Source organism: Artemia franciscana, chromosome 7, assembly GCF_032884065.1.
Source record: "Artemia franciscana chromosome 7, ASM3288406v1, whole genome shotgun sequence".
Lineage (NCBI taxonomy): Eukaryota > Metazoa > Arthropoda > Branchiopoda > Anostraca > Artemiidae > Artemia > Artemia franciscana.
The window spans coordinates 4,125,757-4,144,515 of record NC_088869.1 but is presented as its reverse complement, the minus strand read 5'-3'; the positions used below and the strand labels follow the sequence as shown (position 1 = coordinate 4,144,515).

General features: G+C 35.1%; 1 protein-coding gene across 2 annotated transcripts in view; it reads left to right on the top strand.

The window, feature by feature from the left end:
• The window catches only part of LOC136028752 (uncharacterized), an 84,397-nt gene extending 65,924 nt beyond the window's left edge, over positions 1 to 18,473 (top strand). The window contains exons 11-13 of one of the 2 annotated variants that reach the window (XM_065706638.1): positions 5,515 to 5,734; positions 14,655 to 14,784; positions 15,611 to 18,473. In XM_065706638.1, the coding sequence (XP_065562710.1) occupies positions 5,515 to 5,734; positions 14,655 to 14,784; positions 15,611 to 15,996 (736 nt within the window). In that variant the 3' untranslated portion in view covers positions 15,997 to 18,473. The remainder of the gene's footprint in view (positions 1 to 5,514; positions 5,735 to 14,654; positions 14,785 to 15,610) is intronic. The other variant, XM_065706637.1, reaches the window with a different exon arrangement.
• The last annotated feature ends 286 nt before the right edge of the window (positions 18,474 to 18,759 follow it).

Here is an 18,759-nt window from a genome sequence, read left to right as displayed (position 1 = left end):
ACCGGAAAAGGCTTCAATAAGAACTAATTTCATTTTAAACGTTTTTAGCTATACTAATTTTTCAAATCAGAAATTTTATTAGTTTAACGTTTCTTTTCAAAAACCACTTAATGCTGTTCGGAGAATTTCCGCCAATATCCGTCTTTTGGTAAGTTTTTAATCTTTTAAGTAATTCCGCAGGCGGGATTAGGCATGTGAAATAAATAAGATTATACCTGGACACAGACGGGAAGGATCTTTCCTTCCCTTGGAAGGATCTATCCTGTCATTGGTTTGAAGAATCTAAAAGACATCAATAATGCTTATCTGAAAACATGTGTGTTTAATATACCCTAGGCTTCACAAATTGAATTTTTGATGCATGAAATGAAAAAAGATTGAAATAGATTCCCTTCCATTTATCTTTCTAGATATCATTGAGGCTTTTTTCAAAATGTTTTCCGGCTTTTTTTTTTCGCTGTTTTGGTTTTTAGTTTCAAGGTTTCTAAGTCCAGCTGTTAGGTAAATAATACTCCTTTCTATATTCGTGGACAAGAAAGAGAAGAAATTGCAAACAAACATGAAATATGGCAACCAACTTTTTTTTCTTTGCAATTTGTTTCAGTTAACCTTTTAAATTTTCTTCTTTGTCGGAAATTATGCAGTGACACATCGGAGTTAAAGTGCGTCTACATCATTCTAATTCGAAACTCCAAGTTTCCAAATTTACCTATTAAGACAAAGAGACAATGAAAAAATAAATATATTTATTTATAATATCCAAAACTTTCGTTTTCTCAGAACTTTCACTTTTTTGTCTAAAAATGTGAGTTGTAACATTGGGTCAGGGTTGATCAACCTGTACCTAATTGTATCTAACATTTGTAAACCGTGTAAATATGAACCTGGTATTATTCCTGAGATTGTTAGTTCAGAGATTGAACACTTTGTTGTTGGTGGTATGAAGTAGGGCTGCTACTCCTTGGATTTTTTGACTTGGACTCGGGTTTTATGAATGATGTATCATACTCTTAAAAAGTATGCTAAAAGTATCTAAAGGCTTTCTGTATGCTGAAGATATAAAAGGGTATACTGAAGTTATTTTAAAAGGTATATGGAAGTGCCTAGCAGTGGCGTCCTTGGAGGGGGGGGCAGAGGGCAATTCCCCTTCCCCCAATAGTCTTAGGAAAAAACTTATCATATAGCCTATGCCCCTTGACTCTCCGGATGTGAACCCCTTTTGCCCCCTCTGTTGCTACGCCTTTGATGCCAAGAATATCAAAATAAAACATTTCTCTCCTGCACCCATCTTAGGTCTTTATGCCTGAAAACCACGGTTTTGTTAGATTTTTAGTTGTTTTTGTTTTAAGATTATGAAGTTGAACACTAACAATACGTTGATTTCCTAAGACAATTACAACTTCAAAAGGGAGCTAACCTGCTTAAGCGTTTTGATGCTGGATATTTTTGCAAGTGCCGTTTTCACATCTTATGGCAGTATACTTAATGTTTTTAGTTGTTATAATTACTTTATCGAGCATTTTATTAAGGAAAGTACTGTTTTTTCGGACAACTAAGTTTTTTCTCAACAGGAAATGATACGATTTTTTTTTTTTTTTTTTTATCAAAAATGACTTTGAAGTTATTCAGGGAATGTTAGTCTAATGGTCTTTTATGATTCTTTGTCTTTTTTTAATCAGTGTTTTTTCAAATAAATTGTCTGTGGATTGTTTTGATTAACTGACCAAATTTCAAACAGTAAGCTATACGAGACATTTGGCCTTGTAGGGATTTAATATGAGAAAGGTTGAGGTGGCTAGGGCACGTTCTGAGGATGAAGGATGGTAGATTGTCTAAGATTATCCTTGTCGGTTAACCATTTAGGTCCAAATAAAAAGCAGGTCGTCTCCGAATGGAGTGGGAGGATGTCGCAATTAAAGATTCAAGGAAAATATGACTTTTTTTTAGAGAGTGTAAAGAGGCAGTCTTTGAATAGATTGGGATGGGGGAGAAGCTTGCGTAGCTCTGTTAGCCTCAGGCTTGGGGCTGCTGTGAGTTTACCAGAAATAGAAGTGGATGTGGTTGCTTAAGTAGAGTCTGACGTGAAAAGCTGTATAAATAAAGTAGTTGTACAGTGGATGAATTCTCCATTTTGATGTTGGCATATTCGACCAGTAAGAACAGCTGCAAGTTTTCATGTCAAAAATTTTACTCAGTTTAACATTTTCGTTTTGTTTTTAATTTCAAAAATACATTTGAAACTGATTGGCGAATCAGCTTCAATGAAACCGAATCAGCTTCAAAGTTGGTCTTTATGAGGTTTTTTTAATTTTTTAATTGGTGGTGGAGCCAGGGGTAGAGCTTCCTATGAAATAAATATAGAATCAATCTGCATAGAGAGAAAATATCCTTTATAAGACTGGCGAGATTATAAGGCCTGCAAGATGGTAGGAAAAATTCATGCTGAACAATACCTGTTTTTAATCTATCTGTTTTCTTTACATTCAAATGTAAATAAAGCATAGAATCAAACAAATAAAAAAAAGGGAAAACTGGTTGCATTCCTCCTTTACGACCGAAGGAGGCTTTAGCTAAATTATACTAAAATTAAGATCAAAAGTAACTGGGAAAATGATTTAATCTAACAGAATAAAAGGGCCATATTCAAGTTTCAAAGTAATTAACTTAGCAAAATTTCTACAAAATAAGTTTTTTAAATAAAAGTAAAGAGCTCCATTGAGCCAAAAATGATCAGAGATAAAGCCAAGTAAAATTTCAAGCGTAAAACTACTACAAATCGCCATTAATAAATAAATGAAACTCAAAACGAACAGAAATTACAATAAATGACCGATTCAAACTCAAAAAGAGCAAAAATTAGCATGAGTAGGGCTGACAAACACAATGTCTTCTCGAGACCAGAACATAGTTTGTACTTTACGAAAAAAAAATTACCGTGGATTATCAGTTTCATATACATATACAGTCATTTATTCCTTAAAGTCAAAGCAATTTTTATTTACTAAATTCAGAAAAAAGTGAAAACATTTAAAATGTATTTCGTTTTCAGTAAAGTGCAAATTTATATGCCCACGGGGCATAATTTACAATCCCTCCCTTGAGAGATGTGTTTGGGTTGTAAAATTCACAGACATAATTACTGGACCTTTCAAGTTTCAACTACTCTAAACAAATGGCTGTCTCAATATTTTGATTGGTTGCACTGGGAGAAATAATGGACGTAGGGAGCTGGTTGCCCTTCAATCACTTTTGACTGTTAAAAAGGCACTAGAACTTCTGATTTCCAGTAAAAAGAGCCCACTTTGGCGTTTATACGACCAACTTCTTCATAAAAACCATATATGCCCCGGGACATAACTTATAATTTTGCTCTGAGGACTGTGGGGGAATTGTAATCTTCAAAGATATAATTGCTGGATCTTTCAACTACGCTGAACAGAATAGCTATTTCAAACCCCCCCAAAAGGGGGGGGGTGGTTGCCCTCCATTTGCCTTCGATTATTGAAAAGGGTACTAGAACTTTCAATTTCCAATCGAATGAGCCCCTATTGTTGTTGTTTTGGTGTTTTTGTTGTTTTGTTTTGTTTTTGTTTTGTTTTTTACAGTAAATGCCATCGGAATAGTTTTCTACTTTTTTTCTGAACATCAGCAATAGCTGTGGGAGGGACAAGTGTCGAGAGTAATAAATTGCATGACGTTATTCTAAACATCAATATTTTTTCTAAGCATCAGCAATAGCTGTGGGAGGGACAAGCGTCGAGAGTAACAAATTGGATGACGTTATTCTAAACATCAATATTTTTTCTAAACATCAGCAATAGCTGTGGGAGGGACAAGTGTCGAGAGTAAGAAGTTGGTTGACGTTATTCTAAACATCAGCAATAGCTGTGGGAGGGACAAGTGTCGAGAATAACAAATTAGACGACGTATCGGTATTGTAAATATAACAAAAGTTAAAATGTTTAAGACCTATTTATAATATATTTTAATAAGGGTTAATTTTCCCCCACCCAGCAACAAAAAAAAGAATAATGAAAGCAAAAAATTGGTCATTGAAGACTAAATAATTTCTTAAAAGTTTTGGTTTTAAACACTAGAAGACTATCTTATATTTCATTCCTTTAAAAATTCTGCTAGTGAATTTGAGCTATTGCAATTAATCTGTTGGTTCAATTTCTTAATTTTAGGCTATTTTATGACCTCTTTGGAATTTTTATAAATTATAATTTCTCTTGGGTTTTGTGTCTAACTGTAAGTTTGTGTCCACTTTATGAAACTGTTGATTATTATGTTATTTAAGCGGTAACATCTAGGTTGGATAGAAAGAGGTAAATATCCAGCCGCCATCAGTCACCATCAGTTACCAATATTTGTAGAATTTACACTTGACAACGCTGTAACTCGTCTACTAACCGATTAACCATAGCACAAACTATTTTGTCATTAAAGTTTTTGAAATTTTGATTTTTTGATCTTGGGAGAAAAAAATGTACATTTCTAGATCATTTTGTCTCCACTTGTTGAAACTATTGCTTTCTATTACCTATTTTCTTTTTTTTTGTCAGGTTTTTAGATTATGTTTTATTTATAGCTCTTTTCTTTGTTTGTTTGTTTTTTGTTTTTGTTTTTTTGCTGATAATGATAGCCTTGGAAACGACATCGCTGTCAGAACTAAACGTAGTAACTGACATTTTCACACTTATGAGATAATTGCCAAAAACTGTTTGCTAATCTGTTCTCAAAGGGAGGATCAATAAGGAAATGTAAATTATGAAGATCAAATTTCATTTAACAAACATTGTTCTGTTCAACAATGTGTTTTTTGGTAATTATCGTGGAAGTGTAAAAATGTCACATTTAACTTCACAGTGATGATAGTGATGGTAAGCCCAAAGTATGGTGATGGTAAGCGTAAACATGACAGTGGCGATTAGCCCAATAACTTAAGCGCTCAGCCATCTGTGACTGTATTTTTTTAACTTTTAAAGCTTATTTTAACTTTTTTTTTTTAGCCTTTTTGTCGAATTGTCTCACAGCCAAGAGCGTGTCTAGGATTTTTCTGGGGGGGGGGGGGGGGGGGGGCTACAAAAATGTATCAAAAATATGTTTTTGCATTTTTACACACACCCCCCCCCCCCCTATCCGAAGGATCCCCCTGAAATATCCTTGTTCACAGTCATTTAATTTTTTGCCTTCGTCGTTCAATTCCCTTAAAAAAGCATTAAGACCTGAGGCGCAGCACTCCAGGTTTTCTAGCTTTCTCGACTTTTCAGATCTAAAATTTTCAGTGACTATTATACAAATTTTCTTGAAAACCCTTGGAAAAGAAGAAATTTTTTATTTTCATATTTGAAACGTAAAAATTTGGCTCATTAGGTGTCTGCCTCTCTTCCCCCCTCACCATCCTCCACAAGAATCGCTGCAGGTATGCTTTTCTAAATACTCGGTTTATGACCTACCCTTAAGTGTATTAGGTCTATAAATAATTTCTATCTAAACAATATTCATTTGTAGAAAGCTGACCATGTATAAAGGTGTATCTGATAGTGAATCTTCTATAATCAAAAAGTTTGAGCAGAAGCTGGACCAAGCCAGGACAAATGAGGTAACGCTCAACCAAACCATCAAAGACTTACAAAATCAAATTCACGAGTTTGACCTAGTTGCGAAGGAGCAGACAGAAAGTTATAGTGCAGGGATGAGGCAAGCGACTCAGCAAGCTGTTGAGGCTCAGGTACTTTTTTTTATTACACCCCATCCCACAAAAAGAAGTGAAAAAAAAGTAATCCTGAATATTTTGATTCGGCTTTAGACGATAAGTGTTATTATATGAATGAATTACTGTATTTAAAGCCATTTTTCGGGCCGTATACATACATATACAACAACAAACAAACTAAATCATGTAACACTCGACTTTCGAATAATAAGACCTTTCCGGACAAAATTTCCCACTGCTACTATATTTACGTTTGACGTTGACTTCAAAATTCCATGAAGGGGCTCACAACCATCCACCCTAAGAAAGCTCCCTCTTACCTCTTTTAGCCTCTTACACCTGAAAAGAAAATGGTCCAGCCTATCAAAATCACTGCAAATCGGGCAAGTATACCGCATTTCCGGGTATCACCTTATTTGCAAACACTACAAAGAGGGGGACAGTTTGCTCGTATCTGCATCCATGACCTCATGGATTCTTTTGAATCCCTAATTTAGAATAAAACTCTTCACCATATTTTTCTTTCACCTTATAGTAAGAACTATAGCTTTCCGACTGGCTAAGGTCGCTCCACCATTTCTGGATTTCTTGATCTTCCAGCCTTAATTGGATCTCTGACAGAAAAACTTTGTGATCTGAGATTGGGCCATCACCTCCATTCCACGCAAACGATTAACCTGTGCTCTCTAGGAGTTTTTTGACATGGAAGATTCATGAAGATTTATGTCCCAGGACACGTAATTCATCATACGCTGCTCTGATGAGTCTTGAGGAGGGACATTGCAGTATTTTCAGCCAAAACTTAATTAATTGGGCCTGTCTATGTTTTCTCATGGAGAAAAGTCCCAAATCTCGCTTGATGAAAAGTCTGTGGGTTATGGCGTGTAGACCTAGCATTCGATTGTAATATTGTAGCTGTAGAGTTTCTAATGAATTTGCCACTTCTAGGCCCCATACTTCTCCTCCATGATGCAAGATTGGCCTTATTTTTGAGTTGAATACATTTTTGTCCATCTTTAAGTCACCTATTCCCATCAAATTGCTGTTCCTGAACAACGTTGCCATTGCTGCTTTTCCTCGATTTGCCATCTTCGAAATATGATTGCTCCATCTTCCGTTCGATGTTAGATGGAATCCTTAGTATATTGCCTGAGACACAACCTTCACAGCTTCACTTTTCAAATTAAAACTCTTTCATCTTTATTTCCTGTTGATTGTCTTTATTTTTGTGTTAATTTCCAGTGTCTTTTCCTCTAAATATTCAGCTATCAAATCTAACAGAGTTTGCAGCTCTGAATGGGATCTGGCGAACAAGGAAATATCATCGGTAAATAATAGTAATGAAAATACTTGATTTCCAAGGTGTACAACTGGCGCCCACCTTTTATCGAGGTATTCGGCATGATCAATTATAAAAATAGCAACAAGTTTCGTTGATAGGGTACTACCCTGTTTTATACCATTTACATTCAGAAGAACTCTAGATATTCCGCTTCCCGCTATCTTTACCACGTTTCTGGTCAAACAATACATCGAAAGAAGAACCCTTAAAAAAGGTGGCGGAATTCCTCTTCCTAAAAGCGTTCTAAACAAAATTATACAGTCAACTTTGTCGAATGCTCTACTTAAATCAAGAAAAGCCACGTACAACTTTCTGTTTCCCTTGAAATACTTGCTAATCAACGCATTTAGCACAAACATTCGACTAGATGAGGAATTCCTATTACGGAAACCGGCTTGCTCTTCTCTCAGAATTTGCCCCTCATCCAGCCATAATTCCAGCCTTTTGTTTAAAATTTTGTCCATAATTCTTCCAAGACAGTTTTCTAAGCTGATTGGTCGGTAATTCTCGAACAAACTTGCATCACCTTTCTTAAATAAGAGGATAACTACAAATATCTTCGAAGGATCAGGCCACTTTTTTTCTTTCATAGACAAAGTTATACAACCCCAGAAGCAGAGGTAATAATACTACTTGTAGTATATTCAAAGCCTTCGCTGGAATATCATCTGGTTGTGGTGCAGACCCACCGCTAGTTTGTTTTATGGCATCTTCTATTTCTTTCCGCTGGTTTTGATGACAAATGTGATATTCCTCTTCCAATAGGGGGTATTCAGTGTGGTCATGAGAGGGGGCTCTGACTTCTTTTGCCAGTTTTTCGAAATCGAATGGAGTCTGTTGTGTGCCAGATGCTGTACCTGCTTATAGTTTCTCAAAGAAGGGGGGCCACTCGTCCTCTTGCGGAATACTTTTAGGAAAAGTCATCTTTTTTGATGAAACTCTTTTTCAGAATTTCTGGGAATCTTTTGTCTTATCAAGATGCGTAAGTTCATTTTGTTCCCAACCATCGAAACTCTAGTTTCTTCCTTTTTATCATTAGTTTATACTCTTTTCTTTTACTTCTGTAATGTCGGAGCAGCTCCAGTTTCTCGATTTACTTTTCGGATTTTTTAATATATTCTTGCATGTGATTTAATGCTTCTTTTTTCCCTTCACATTCATTGTCGAAAAACGTCCTTTTTTGTTTCCCCTTTTTTGTATCTTTTCAAGTAAAGGACTCGGTATCAACTCAGCAAATTTTGACGAAACTTCATTTACACTTTCCGTATTTTCCCCAATCTCACATGCTAGGTATTCAACTGCTGTACCATCGCCTCCGAGCAAAAATACTCTTTTATTTGGGTCACATCTATATTGAACTTATTTATTCTAATAGTTTACTTACTTAGGTCCTGGCCATCCTTTGGGGACGTTTTGAAGCTACTGCTTCTACCAGTTTATGTGTGAGAACTTTTCCTGACGATCCCTCACCTTTTTGATCCATTGCAGTGCAAGATACGATGCTCTATCCGTTGCAGTGCAAGATAATTTCGTTATCTAGATGTTGAAGAAGTTGTCTTTTAGTCATTTGCTCGATAAGGCCAAACCGGCGCAGCTGTTGTATTTTCAGACTGTGGCTCATGGCTAATTAGGAACTACCTCTATTACTACTAGCAACTCACTTCAGTTGTTAGTAATAGTTATTTTAGAAGAAAAAACAAAAAAAAGTCAATTTTCCATCAACCAAATTTGGCCAATGTTTTTGGCTTATTTTTGGCAATTTTTGGCTTATTTATGTGAGAACTTATGAGACGATGCCCTATCTTTTTAATACGATTCTCTATCTGTTGCAGTGCAAGATAATTTCGTTATCTAGACGTTGAAGAATTTGTCTTTTTTTATTTGCTCGTTAAGGTCAAACCGGCGCAGCTATTGTATCATCAGACTGTCGTGCATGGTATCAGTAGATAGTAGCCCTATATGCATTTCTTCATTATGATGGTGATCGGTATTCTAAATTCTAGCAATGTGATAGAAGTATCTTATCTCGAAGGCAAGTAGTTGAGGGGGTTCGTCTACGTTTCAGGTCTATACATTACTACGGGGATAATCGGGGCACTGGTGGATATTCACTTTGTTTATGTGCGCTTGCTCTTCCTTAGATTGGCTAGTTTTTGAAAGGTGAACCTGGCAACTGCAAGCCACCACTTTTTGTTGGAGCTATTGAGATTACTGGAGAATATGACTCCCAAGGTACACAAAGTGATTGGTCATTTCAACCTGTCGTTTCCTAAAGGTAATAATGAGGGAAAGTTCTAGCTTATTTTTTGCGGTTGCCACAACCCTTGTCATACTGACATTTATCACCATGCCAAACAGCCTTATGGCTTGATAGAGTTAGTCTATTTTGTGGTAGGAGTTTCTATGTTGGGTCTGCTAATGGAACTATGTAACCAGCGTAAGCAAGCTTGTCTATGAGTAGTCCTCCTATTTTGGCGCAAGGTTTCGCCATCAATGATAGAGTGATATTTGGAAAGAGGCCGAAAATGGTGGCTACAAAATGAAACCTTGGAGATCTCCTGATGAATGCGGGATCTTTATCGATGACCCGTTCGGTTAAAGCTTGCTCTAAATTACCATGAAATTGATCTAATGATAATGTTTGTCTCATAATTGATAGTAAAAAAAAATAAAGCTTTGTTTACTACTTTGTGGGGTACGTCGTAATATAGGAGGCCCATCCGTTGTCTTTCGCCAAAAAAGTCGAAGGCTTGCTGAGATTGGCGAATAACTGGTAGATCTTTTCGTCAAATTCGATGTATTTTCCCATAAGCTAATGCCAATATCAGGTGCGTAGTCAATCTGCCCGGTCGGAATCCAGCCTGATATTGTCTAATGGTCAAAGCTATAATTTCCTGTATATGTTGGAGTTCCTAAGGCTATTAAGGTGATGATTTCCCTGTCCTTTTTTAGATCGCTTTTGAAAATTTGGATTATGCAGCCTCGTACTATTAGTAGAGCAAGCAACCAGTATCTTGCAGCAGAAACAATAGTGCGATATAATCGGGTACTTAGTTTGATTCAAAATTAATGTGCTGTGTAGGAGCCCCACTCTGATCTGGAGTTTTTCCTTGTCTCAGCGATCTCTGATTGGGCTTCTGACTTAACCAGAAGTGGGAGCCTAATTTTTGATATTGTTTCGAACGCCTGTTTCTGTCGTCCTAAAAAAAATATTGTTTGTAGTAATTTTACTAACTTTTGTATTTTCACGAGTTAACAGGAAATTGGTACCAGCAACCATTAGTAAAAATTCTCTTACAACTTTTAAGACTGCTAAGTGAATCTATTAATGAGTTCTGAATGTAAAATTGAAAAAAGAATCTTAGAAAAAAAGAAAAATTGCAAATTTATTAGTTTATCTAACAACTCGGAATGTTGCCGTGTTTTACAAGCTTTGAATTGAATTCTAGACTTCTTTTGGAATTTCAGATATTTTTTTGAATATTTTGTACATATGGAGTCCCATTTTCTAGCCCATTTAATATGCATATGTGAATCATTTATAGCAAATCCTTGTTTTGTCAGCAATTCTGTACACGGAGCTGACAGAAATTTGTGTATTATTGCTAGTAACAATCGGGACGGTGGAAAAGGCCTCTCGCTAAACTTTCGCAAATAAAACTTCTACTAAACCCCCTAAATTTTGGAGCCTCCAGCTGGATTCTGACCTGAATCCTGGATAAAACATTTCTTTCTTGGCAACACATCTAAAACACGCATAGGCTATCTGGTGACCCTCTTCGACTGATGTTGAAATAAGACGTATTAAGTGGAAACCTCTACATTCCATTGTTCCCAGGTATATTATGCTATTTCATTAAAAGGAAAACAAACAAAGCTAAAATCCTGATTTTGGCTTTTTCTGACTATCATTTTCCTTTTATAATTTTACATTTTCTACATTTCCTTTTAGTTTTTTTAGATTTTCTAACCTTTTTCCGTTTTTTCTTCTTTTTGGTTGATTAAATAATTTGACAATGACGAAGGGTAAAAGATTGCCGAACTTATATTAGTTCCCTCCCCAGACTGCTATTTTATTTCTTTGTCGTTTCTTTCCCTCAATGAGGTTCTGAGAAGGTTAAGGCCTATCCAGAGGTGGGCTTAGCAGGTTTGAACCCCCCCCCCTCGAAATTTTTTCTGACTCGTAAAAATGTAACAAAAATTCATATGGACCCACTTTTGATGCGTTTTAATTAACCCCTCCCCCTATATATATATATATATATATATATATATATATATATATATATATATATATATGTATATATATATATATATATATATATATATATATATATATATATATATATATATATATATATATATATATATATATATATATATATATATATATATACATATATATATATATATATATATATATATATATATATATATGTATATATACGGTCACGACTCTTTTTTGGTGCGTATAATGTATTAGCAATATGTATTTTACCCATCATACTGATGCAATACGCATTCCTTGTATTAAGAATTATCATAAACAGCCTATGATAAACTTGTTCCTTTGAATACAAGGAATATTCCTATATTCAAAGGAACATCAGTAACTTGTCTGAACCTTCACAGTCACCATATTTTAAAAACTCATTTACTAATGTACCACCTGAGGTCTTATTATTTTTTAATCGTTTTAGTAGCGTTCCTAACTCTTCTTCTTAAAATGAATCTTCCTCCACTTCCAAATTGTCACAAACTTTTTCATTCTTATCTGTGTCATTTCCTGTATCTTTATCACGGTTTAACGTATTCTTAAAATGTTCTACGCATTTCTCTTCAACACTTTTCTTATCACCTACTGAGACCGCGTTGCTATATTTAAATGGGAAAAAATCTAGATTGACTACTCCCTCTCAGTTTCTTAACAGGAAAATACAATATTTTACTACTTTGGGATCTGGCTGCATCATCCAGATCCATGGCAATTTTATCCATGGCCTGTGCTTCACACGTCCTTAATGCATATTTTAGTGCCTTTTCTAATTCCCTTACATTCCTCCTTTTTTCATGTGATTTATCACTCAAATATTTCTTGTACAAATCCCTCCTCTCTCTACTAAAGCTAAAGTGTTTTCACTTATATTCCTAGCTGCGTTCCTAACTATCGTCCCTAATACAACATCTACTTCACAAACTACTTTCTCAAAATTATTCCATCCATCTTAGGCGTGGTCAAATTTTACACTCATAAGTTTCTAATAAACTGTTCCTGGAAAGTTCCTCTCGTATTCTTAACCTAGAGTCAAAAAATATATAACTTTTAGGAAAGTAGTCTACCCTCTAGACCAGGGCTTCTTAAACTATGGGTCGCGACCCCATTTGGGGTCGCGTAGCAAAATTATGGGGTCGTGAGTAATAAAAATACAATTTAACGAAAAATGTTTTTTAACTTGTAAAATTATTGTTATAAAGAAAAATAACGATCATCGTAGATAAATATATCATAAAATTTTCAGATTCGGAAAGACTGTTTATACCAGCATTTCTATTCGGATCATTATAATATATTGTATAAATTTACTATGAATCAGAAGATGTTATAGAGATTTATAAGAAATGTAGATTTATTTTTGTCAATCTCTTAAAACCGAAATAATCCTGATAAATATTATCAACCAAATTTCTAAGTGTTATTTCGAAGAAACTATATAAACATTTCGTGTTATTTTCATTTAGCCATTGTTTGATTGTGAACGAAGTGACATTACAGTCCCGGCATGTAAAAATCCTTTGGGCGCTTCTTAATTGATTGATAGCACCAGAATTGAACGATATGCTTCAGGATGCTGTTAAGGTCATAAATTTTATTAAGAGCCATGCACTTAACAGTCGCTTATTTTCAAATCTCTGTAAGGTTACGGATTCCAACTACACAACTTTGTTATTACATGCAGAAGTAAGATGGTTGTCAAGAGGTCAAAGTTTAAAAAGATTATTGTTATTAAAGGACGAGATCGAAATATTTTTAACTGAACGAAAATGTGAATTTGCTGCTTTTTTCAAAATGGCTTGTGGCTATCCAAGCTGTGTTAATTGTCAGATATTTTTGCGAAGTTAAACGATCTTAGCTTTTCTCTTCAAGGAAAAAATTGCGATATATATACTTTAAACGATGAAATTGAAAGTTTTATTTAAAAGATCAGCATTTGGAAAAGAAGGGTCGAAAAAAATTCGTTCGAAATATTTTTCCAGGGTCGACAATTTTGTAATTGAGAAAAAACATCGTAAAACTTTTATTGCAAAAAGTATTGTAGATCACTTAAAAGCGCTAGAAATACAGTTCCGGACATATTTTATATTAAATATTGATTTAAAAAAAAATAGTTTGGATTCAAAAACCGTTTTGGATTGGCTTAAGTGAGATTGATCATCTGCCACTTTAAACTCAAGAGGAATTTGCTGATCTTTCGTGTGACTCAAACTTAAAACTACAATTCCAAAAAAAAAGCCCTTGGCTGACTTCTGGATCGGAACTAGAACTGAATTTCCCACAATCGCCGACATGGCGTTAAATGTACTTCTGCCATTCTACACCACATATTTATGTGAAGTTACTTTCTCAGCTTTAACACACATTAAATCCCAATATCGTTCAGCGATAAAAAACGTTGAAGAGGTCTTACGTCCAGCAGTTTCAAACATTACACCAAGATTTGATTTTTTATGCAATAAAAAACAGGCACACCCATTTCATTAAATTTTTAACGTAAACTTTAATAACATTTTGTGCAAATTCCAATTTTAGATTTTTATATGTTTCAAAACGAATTCTAAATTTATATATTTTCATATGCATATGTATATTGTTACCTAATAAATATATCATCAAAAAATATTAATTTATTTTTCTTTTATATTTGTTGGGGTCGTTAAGAAACTCGCAATCATAAATGGGGTCGGGAATTACAAAAGGTTAAGAAGCCCTGCTCTAGACACTACTAGATGGTGACCTTTACTTTTAATGTGAATCGGTTGGTCGTCTTACCTTCCTGTAAGTACCAGACTAACTCATAGATCATTTTAAGACCAGATACTGTATTTGCTATTAACTACATTGTATACCTACAAAATCGCAGCAGTCTATAGAAATTCCTATTTTTCTTTCCTACGCCAAATTTACCTAGGCTAAGGTACCATATATCTCTATTCCTAGGGATAAAAATCCCCTAATAAAAATTTTATATTTCTACCAGGGATTCTGTCTATTTGAATCTGTAAATATAAGTAATATCTATTTGAGTCACTTCTGTCTCTGTCAGTCAGTTCTACAGAGACACATATTACTATGCCTGATACCTTGCACTTTTTAGTCAAAAAATAAGCAACTAGAACTATAATATTGATGAAGTTCAATAAAGTTGTTTTTAGGTTATCACTTTGAATCTTTTGAAACCCTCGCACTAATTAAAAAAAAATAAACAAAATTTTTAAATGACGGTAAAGAACTCCGTTAAACTTAACCTGACCATAAATTAATCTAAAAAAGCGAGGCCTAAGAAAGAGGTGTTGAAATTATTGTCGACCTTGCAGATAAAGAATAGACGACTGGAAACTCGAAATCAAGAACTGGACAGGGAATGTGCTAATTTAAGAAGAAAATTGGCTGAGATGGCTTCCCAGATGAGAGATGCTAACTCTAACGTCTCTCCTGACGATACTGGTAAGTTGAATTTGAATTATCTTTATTAGATTATATCAAATTCTATTTAGTGTGGTCATGTCTTTATGACGCTAATAGAGTCTTATTAACCAAAGAAATAAGTTATCTGCTTTCGTCAGAACAGCAGGTTCCGATGGCTCGGGTACATTATGCGGCACCCAACCCGTCAGTCTCTCGATTTTAAGCCCCTTCTCAGCGGAAGAACGAGCAATGAGGTCAAACTAAATTTTGGCGTGCCACAGGGAAATTACCTTGAGCCTCTTGTGGATTCTGGAAGCAAATGGAACAAGTCATGGTTGAAAATTCGTGTGCCCCCAAAAAACACCAACATAGTGGCAGAATGTGGTACAGCATACTCTTTGTGCCGAGGTTAGACAGAAAGTCTAATTTAGTCTAGTTTAGAAGTGAAGTTTTGAAGTTTAGAAGTGAAGTCCAAACAATTACTCCCGTAAGACTTCTTGTTTAGGTTTTACGTGAAAAAAATGAGATTCCTTTGTCTTGAAAGTGCTGTTGCTAGGTTCCTGTATCAAAGTTCAAAGGGTGAGGTAGATTAGCATTAAAATTGGAGGAATTGTTGAGTGTGAATTGAATGAATAAAGAATGTTCTAGATAAAGTCGTAAGCAGTCCGAAATATTTTTCTCAGTCTTAAACAATGGAGAGTAGCATTGACACTTGAATGACAGCTTTTCAAAAATGTCAGAAGTTTCAATTCTATAAGGGAAAATGTCGTTTTTTTGCCGCGTTTTTTATTTGCCGCATTTTCCAGCCATAAAAATAATTCAAATCAATTTGTCATAAAACAATCTGAAGTTTAGTTTATTTCAGGGAGAGTTCTTCTGAATGGTAATCATGATGCACTTTTGCCGCCGCAGCAGCCAGGTCTCCTTCCGCTTGGATTCCCTCCTCTCCCGCCTTTCTTGCCCCCTTTTCTTCCTCCGCCAGAGATGTCATTTATGGACAGACCAAGTACACTAGGAATGGGATCTCCTCCATTTGATTCTCCTTACTATGACGACCGAGGAACTCCGAATTCCATGAGAGCTTTCTCACCACGGAGTCATTCTCCAACCGGTTCCGAGCGAAGTGGAAGCTATAGACGCCGTAGGGACCATTACAGACCAGAAAGTGTTGGAAGAAGTCGGGACTCGTCGCCTGCTGGAAATACTTATGATAGAAGAAGAGGAAGGTCGCCCTCTGACCGTGATGTTTAATACATTGAAAATTATCATGAGAAGATTATCTCTAGGGTTTATTTAATTATTCAGGGTGCCTCTTATTTGGGGTACCTAACAAAGCTTAAAAAATTCTGATATTGTTAAAGACTTGTGTGGTGTATTTACTTCGTCTGAGATTATTTTTTTTATTGAACGAGAATGTGACAGCTACCGGTAGTGAATATTTTTGGTAAAAACATGATAAAAGCGTGGAGTTTGGCTAAGTTTGACTTAGCAGTCTACCAAAATTTTAAGACCTTACACCATTGTAAACTACATATACTAGAAACTACAGAATTTGTGATTTCTGTATCAACAATTCTGGTATCTACATTGACTATTGCCTTAAATAGGTGTCAACAACTGACTAACTCAGAGACTTGACCGTCTCGTATAGAAACACTGAGAAGAACTTAGGTTCCACTTGTTGTTAGCAAGTTGGTAAGAGTACCGTGTCAGTAAAAGGTGAATTACCTTAGTTATATTTTAAAAGTGATTTTGTTGAACAGCTTAAAACTTGACTGGACAGACACCTGCGTTTTTGACTTGACATTAGGTAATGGTGCATGCTGTGTTCCTTATTGCAAATAGTAGTTCAAATAATAGTAAAGAGTGACATTGAAACATTAACCGAACAGTATTGTGTCCTCCATACAAAGGCTGGGGGTGCATTCCCCTCAACTTCCATTTCTGCCTAAGTTCGATGAGTGTTTGCCTGTATTTTAGGATGCTGCAGATCTAGCCAATTTGTGAGTGCCAGTTCCTTTTGGCCACTTGACTTTCACAAAATGTGAAGCACTATCTTTATTCCCTTTCTTTCTTTCTTTTTATTCCCCTTCTTTTCTTTTTTGTTTCCCTTTCTTTCTTAAAGTATTATTGTAAGACATTTGACGAAAATTTCTTTCTATAATACTACTCTTATTTTGAAGAAGTAGTATAAAAGAAGTCAAGCTTGAGCAGAAATAGTGGGTGGGGGATTGAGGCTTGTAGCTCCCCCTCAAATACAGAAAATTCCTGTTCGCTTTAACTTTCTGCGTGGCTCTTTACTTTTATTCGAAAAATATTTTTTTTGTTATTAATTTAGTTTATGTTTGTTTTTAAGATATATATTCAGGGTTAACCCCTGCCCCTCCTTGCGGTAAAGTTTAATCTTCATGTAAAATTAATTCAGGATTACGCAATAAAATACTAGTTTCCTAAATATAAAGGAGACTGGTGCTCCAATCAAAACTTTTTCCGCAACAAGAGGTTGTTTTCACCCCTTCAGCACCCCCATAAAAGCTGTTGCGTAACTATGCAACGCTATGACGGTTAGAATTATTATGAATTAGTCCATAATAATCGTTTGTTTCGCATAGACTGCGCAAAAGTTTAGAATCAATCATGCCTTTCCGTGGCAGTATTGACAAATAGTTTTTCAATAGTTCCAAACCGACTGGCTGTCTGATACTTTTAGCTTGGCAGTATTTTGGACCTACCCGGATCGAATCTCTTCTTTTCCGCGGCACAAAATAGCCAAAATCGAGCGCTTATTGTGGTGAGATTGGTTTTGTCACTTAAGAAGTTCGCTGCTGTTTCAAACTTTGTGTTTGAATGAGCCCTTTCCCAATATTCTCTGACTACGGGCTCGATTTTTATACTCTAGGGAAAAGCTAGTAACAGACCCGAGTGTAGGCCTTATCTGAGTACAAACCTTACGAGTACAGCAAGCACAGACCTTGTCGGAAAAAATATTAAAGTTCATGTTTTTATACATTGGGGCTTGAAATCATCGCTTTGATTTTCTCAGGCGTTTTCAAGTTGATTGTGTAATTTTCATCTAATTACAACCCTTTTTGATAATGTTTCTCTCTTTTTATAAAGTTATACCAAATTCTATGCTAGCATTTTCTATTGGTAAATCTAAAATAAATGAATTCCCACTTGATAGCAAATAATGAAAAGAAAGCTATTTATCTTTATTAAAACACCAATTTTTTAAGTTTTATTTATAAAATTGATGTCTGGTCATTAGAATCAGTGATAAATGTTACGTAATTAGTGATAGTGTGGCGGAAAAAAAGATCCGGTAGGAATCCAACCTACATGTTGGCGCTATATTAGGCGATACTCAAACAATTGCAATAACATTTAATAATTCATTTTAAGTTTACTCAATTATTGTTCTTTTTGCGAACTACTTCACACATTAAAATCAAGTAAAATGTATTAAAATCAAGTTGGGTGACTGTGATCAAAAAGTTGAAACCCATGGCTAATTAAAAAAAAAAGCTAAGACAGGTAGTCTAAGTGAGAGGCAAAACTGGCATAAGCTTTTTTCAGAATGGTTTTTTATAATTATAAAATATAGTAGAAATTGTCTATCTATATATAAATTTATCTAAAATGGCAGCGCTATTTAGTACAACAACAAAAAAATCTAATACGTTGGTGTAGGAAATGAAGACAGCGAAATTGGGCAATTTTGACTTTTCCACGAACTAGCGAACGCCTCTGCAATTTACGCTAATCTTTGAGAATTATAATTGGTTTTGCTTTAAATTTTGGAAACAAATTGAAGCTACCACTTTGCGGTGTAACTCAATAATATGACTGCCAGTCTTTAAAAAAGACTAAATTTATTTTAATAGTATTCGCTTTAATTAAGATACAATATCGCTTGGAATTTACAAGTATTTCTGAGTTCAATTTCACCACAACTTAGGATTCTACTTGAAAACGATGGCTGAATCCGTGGAAAGGTCTTTTATTGCAAAAAGG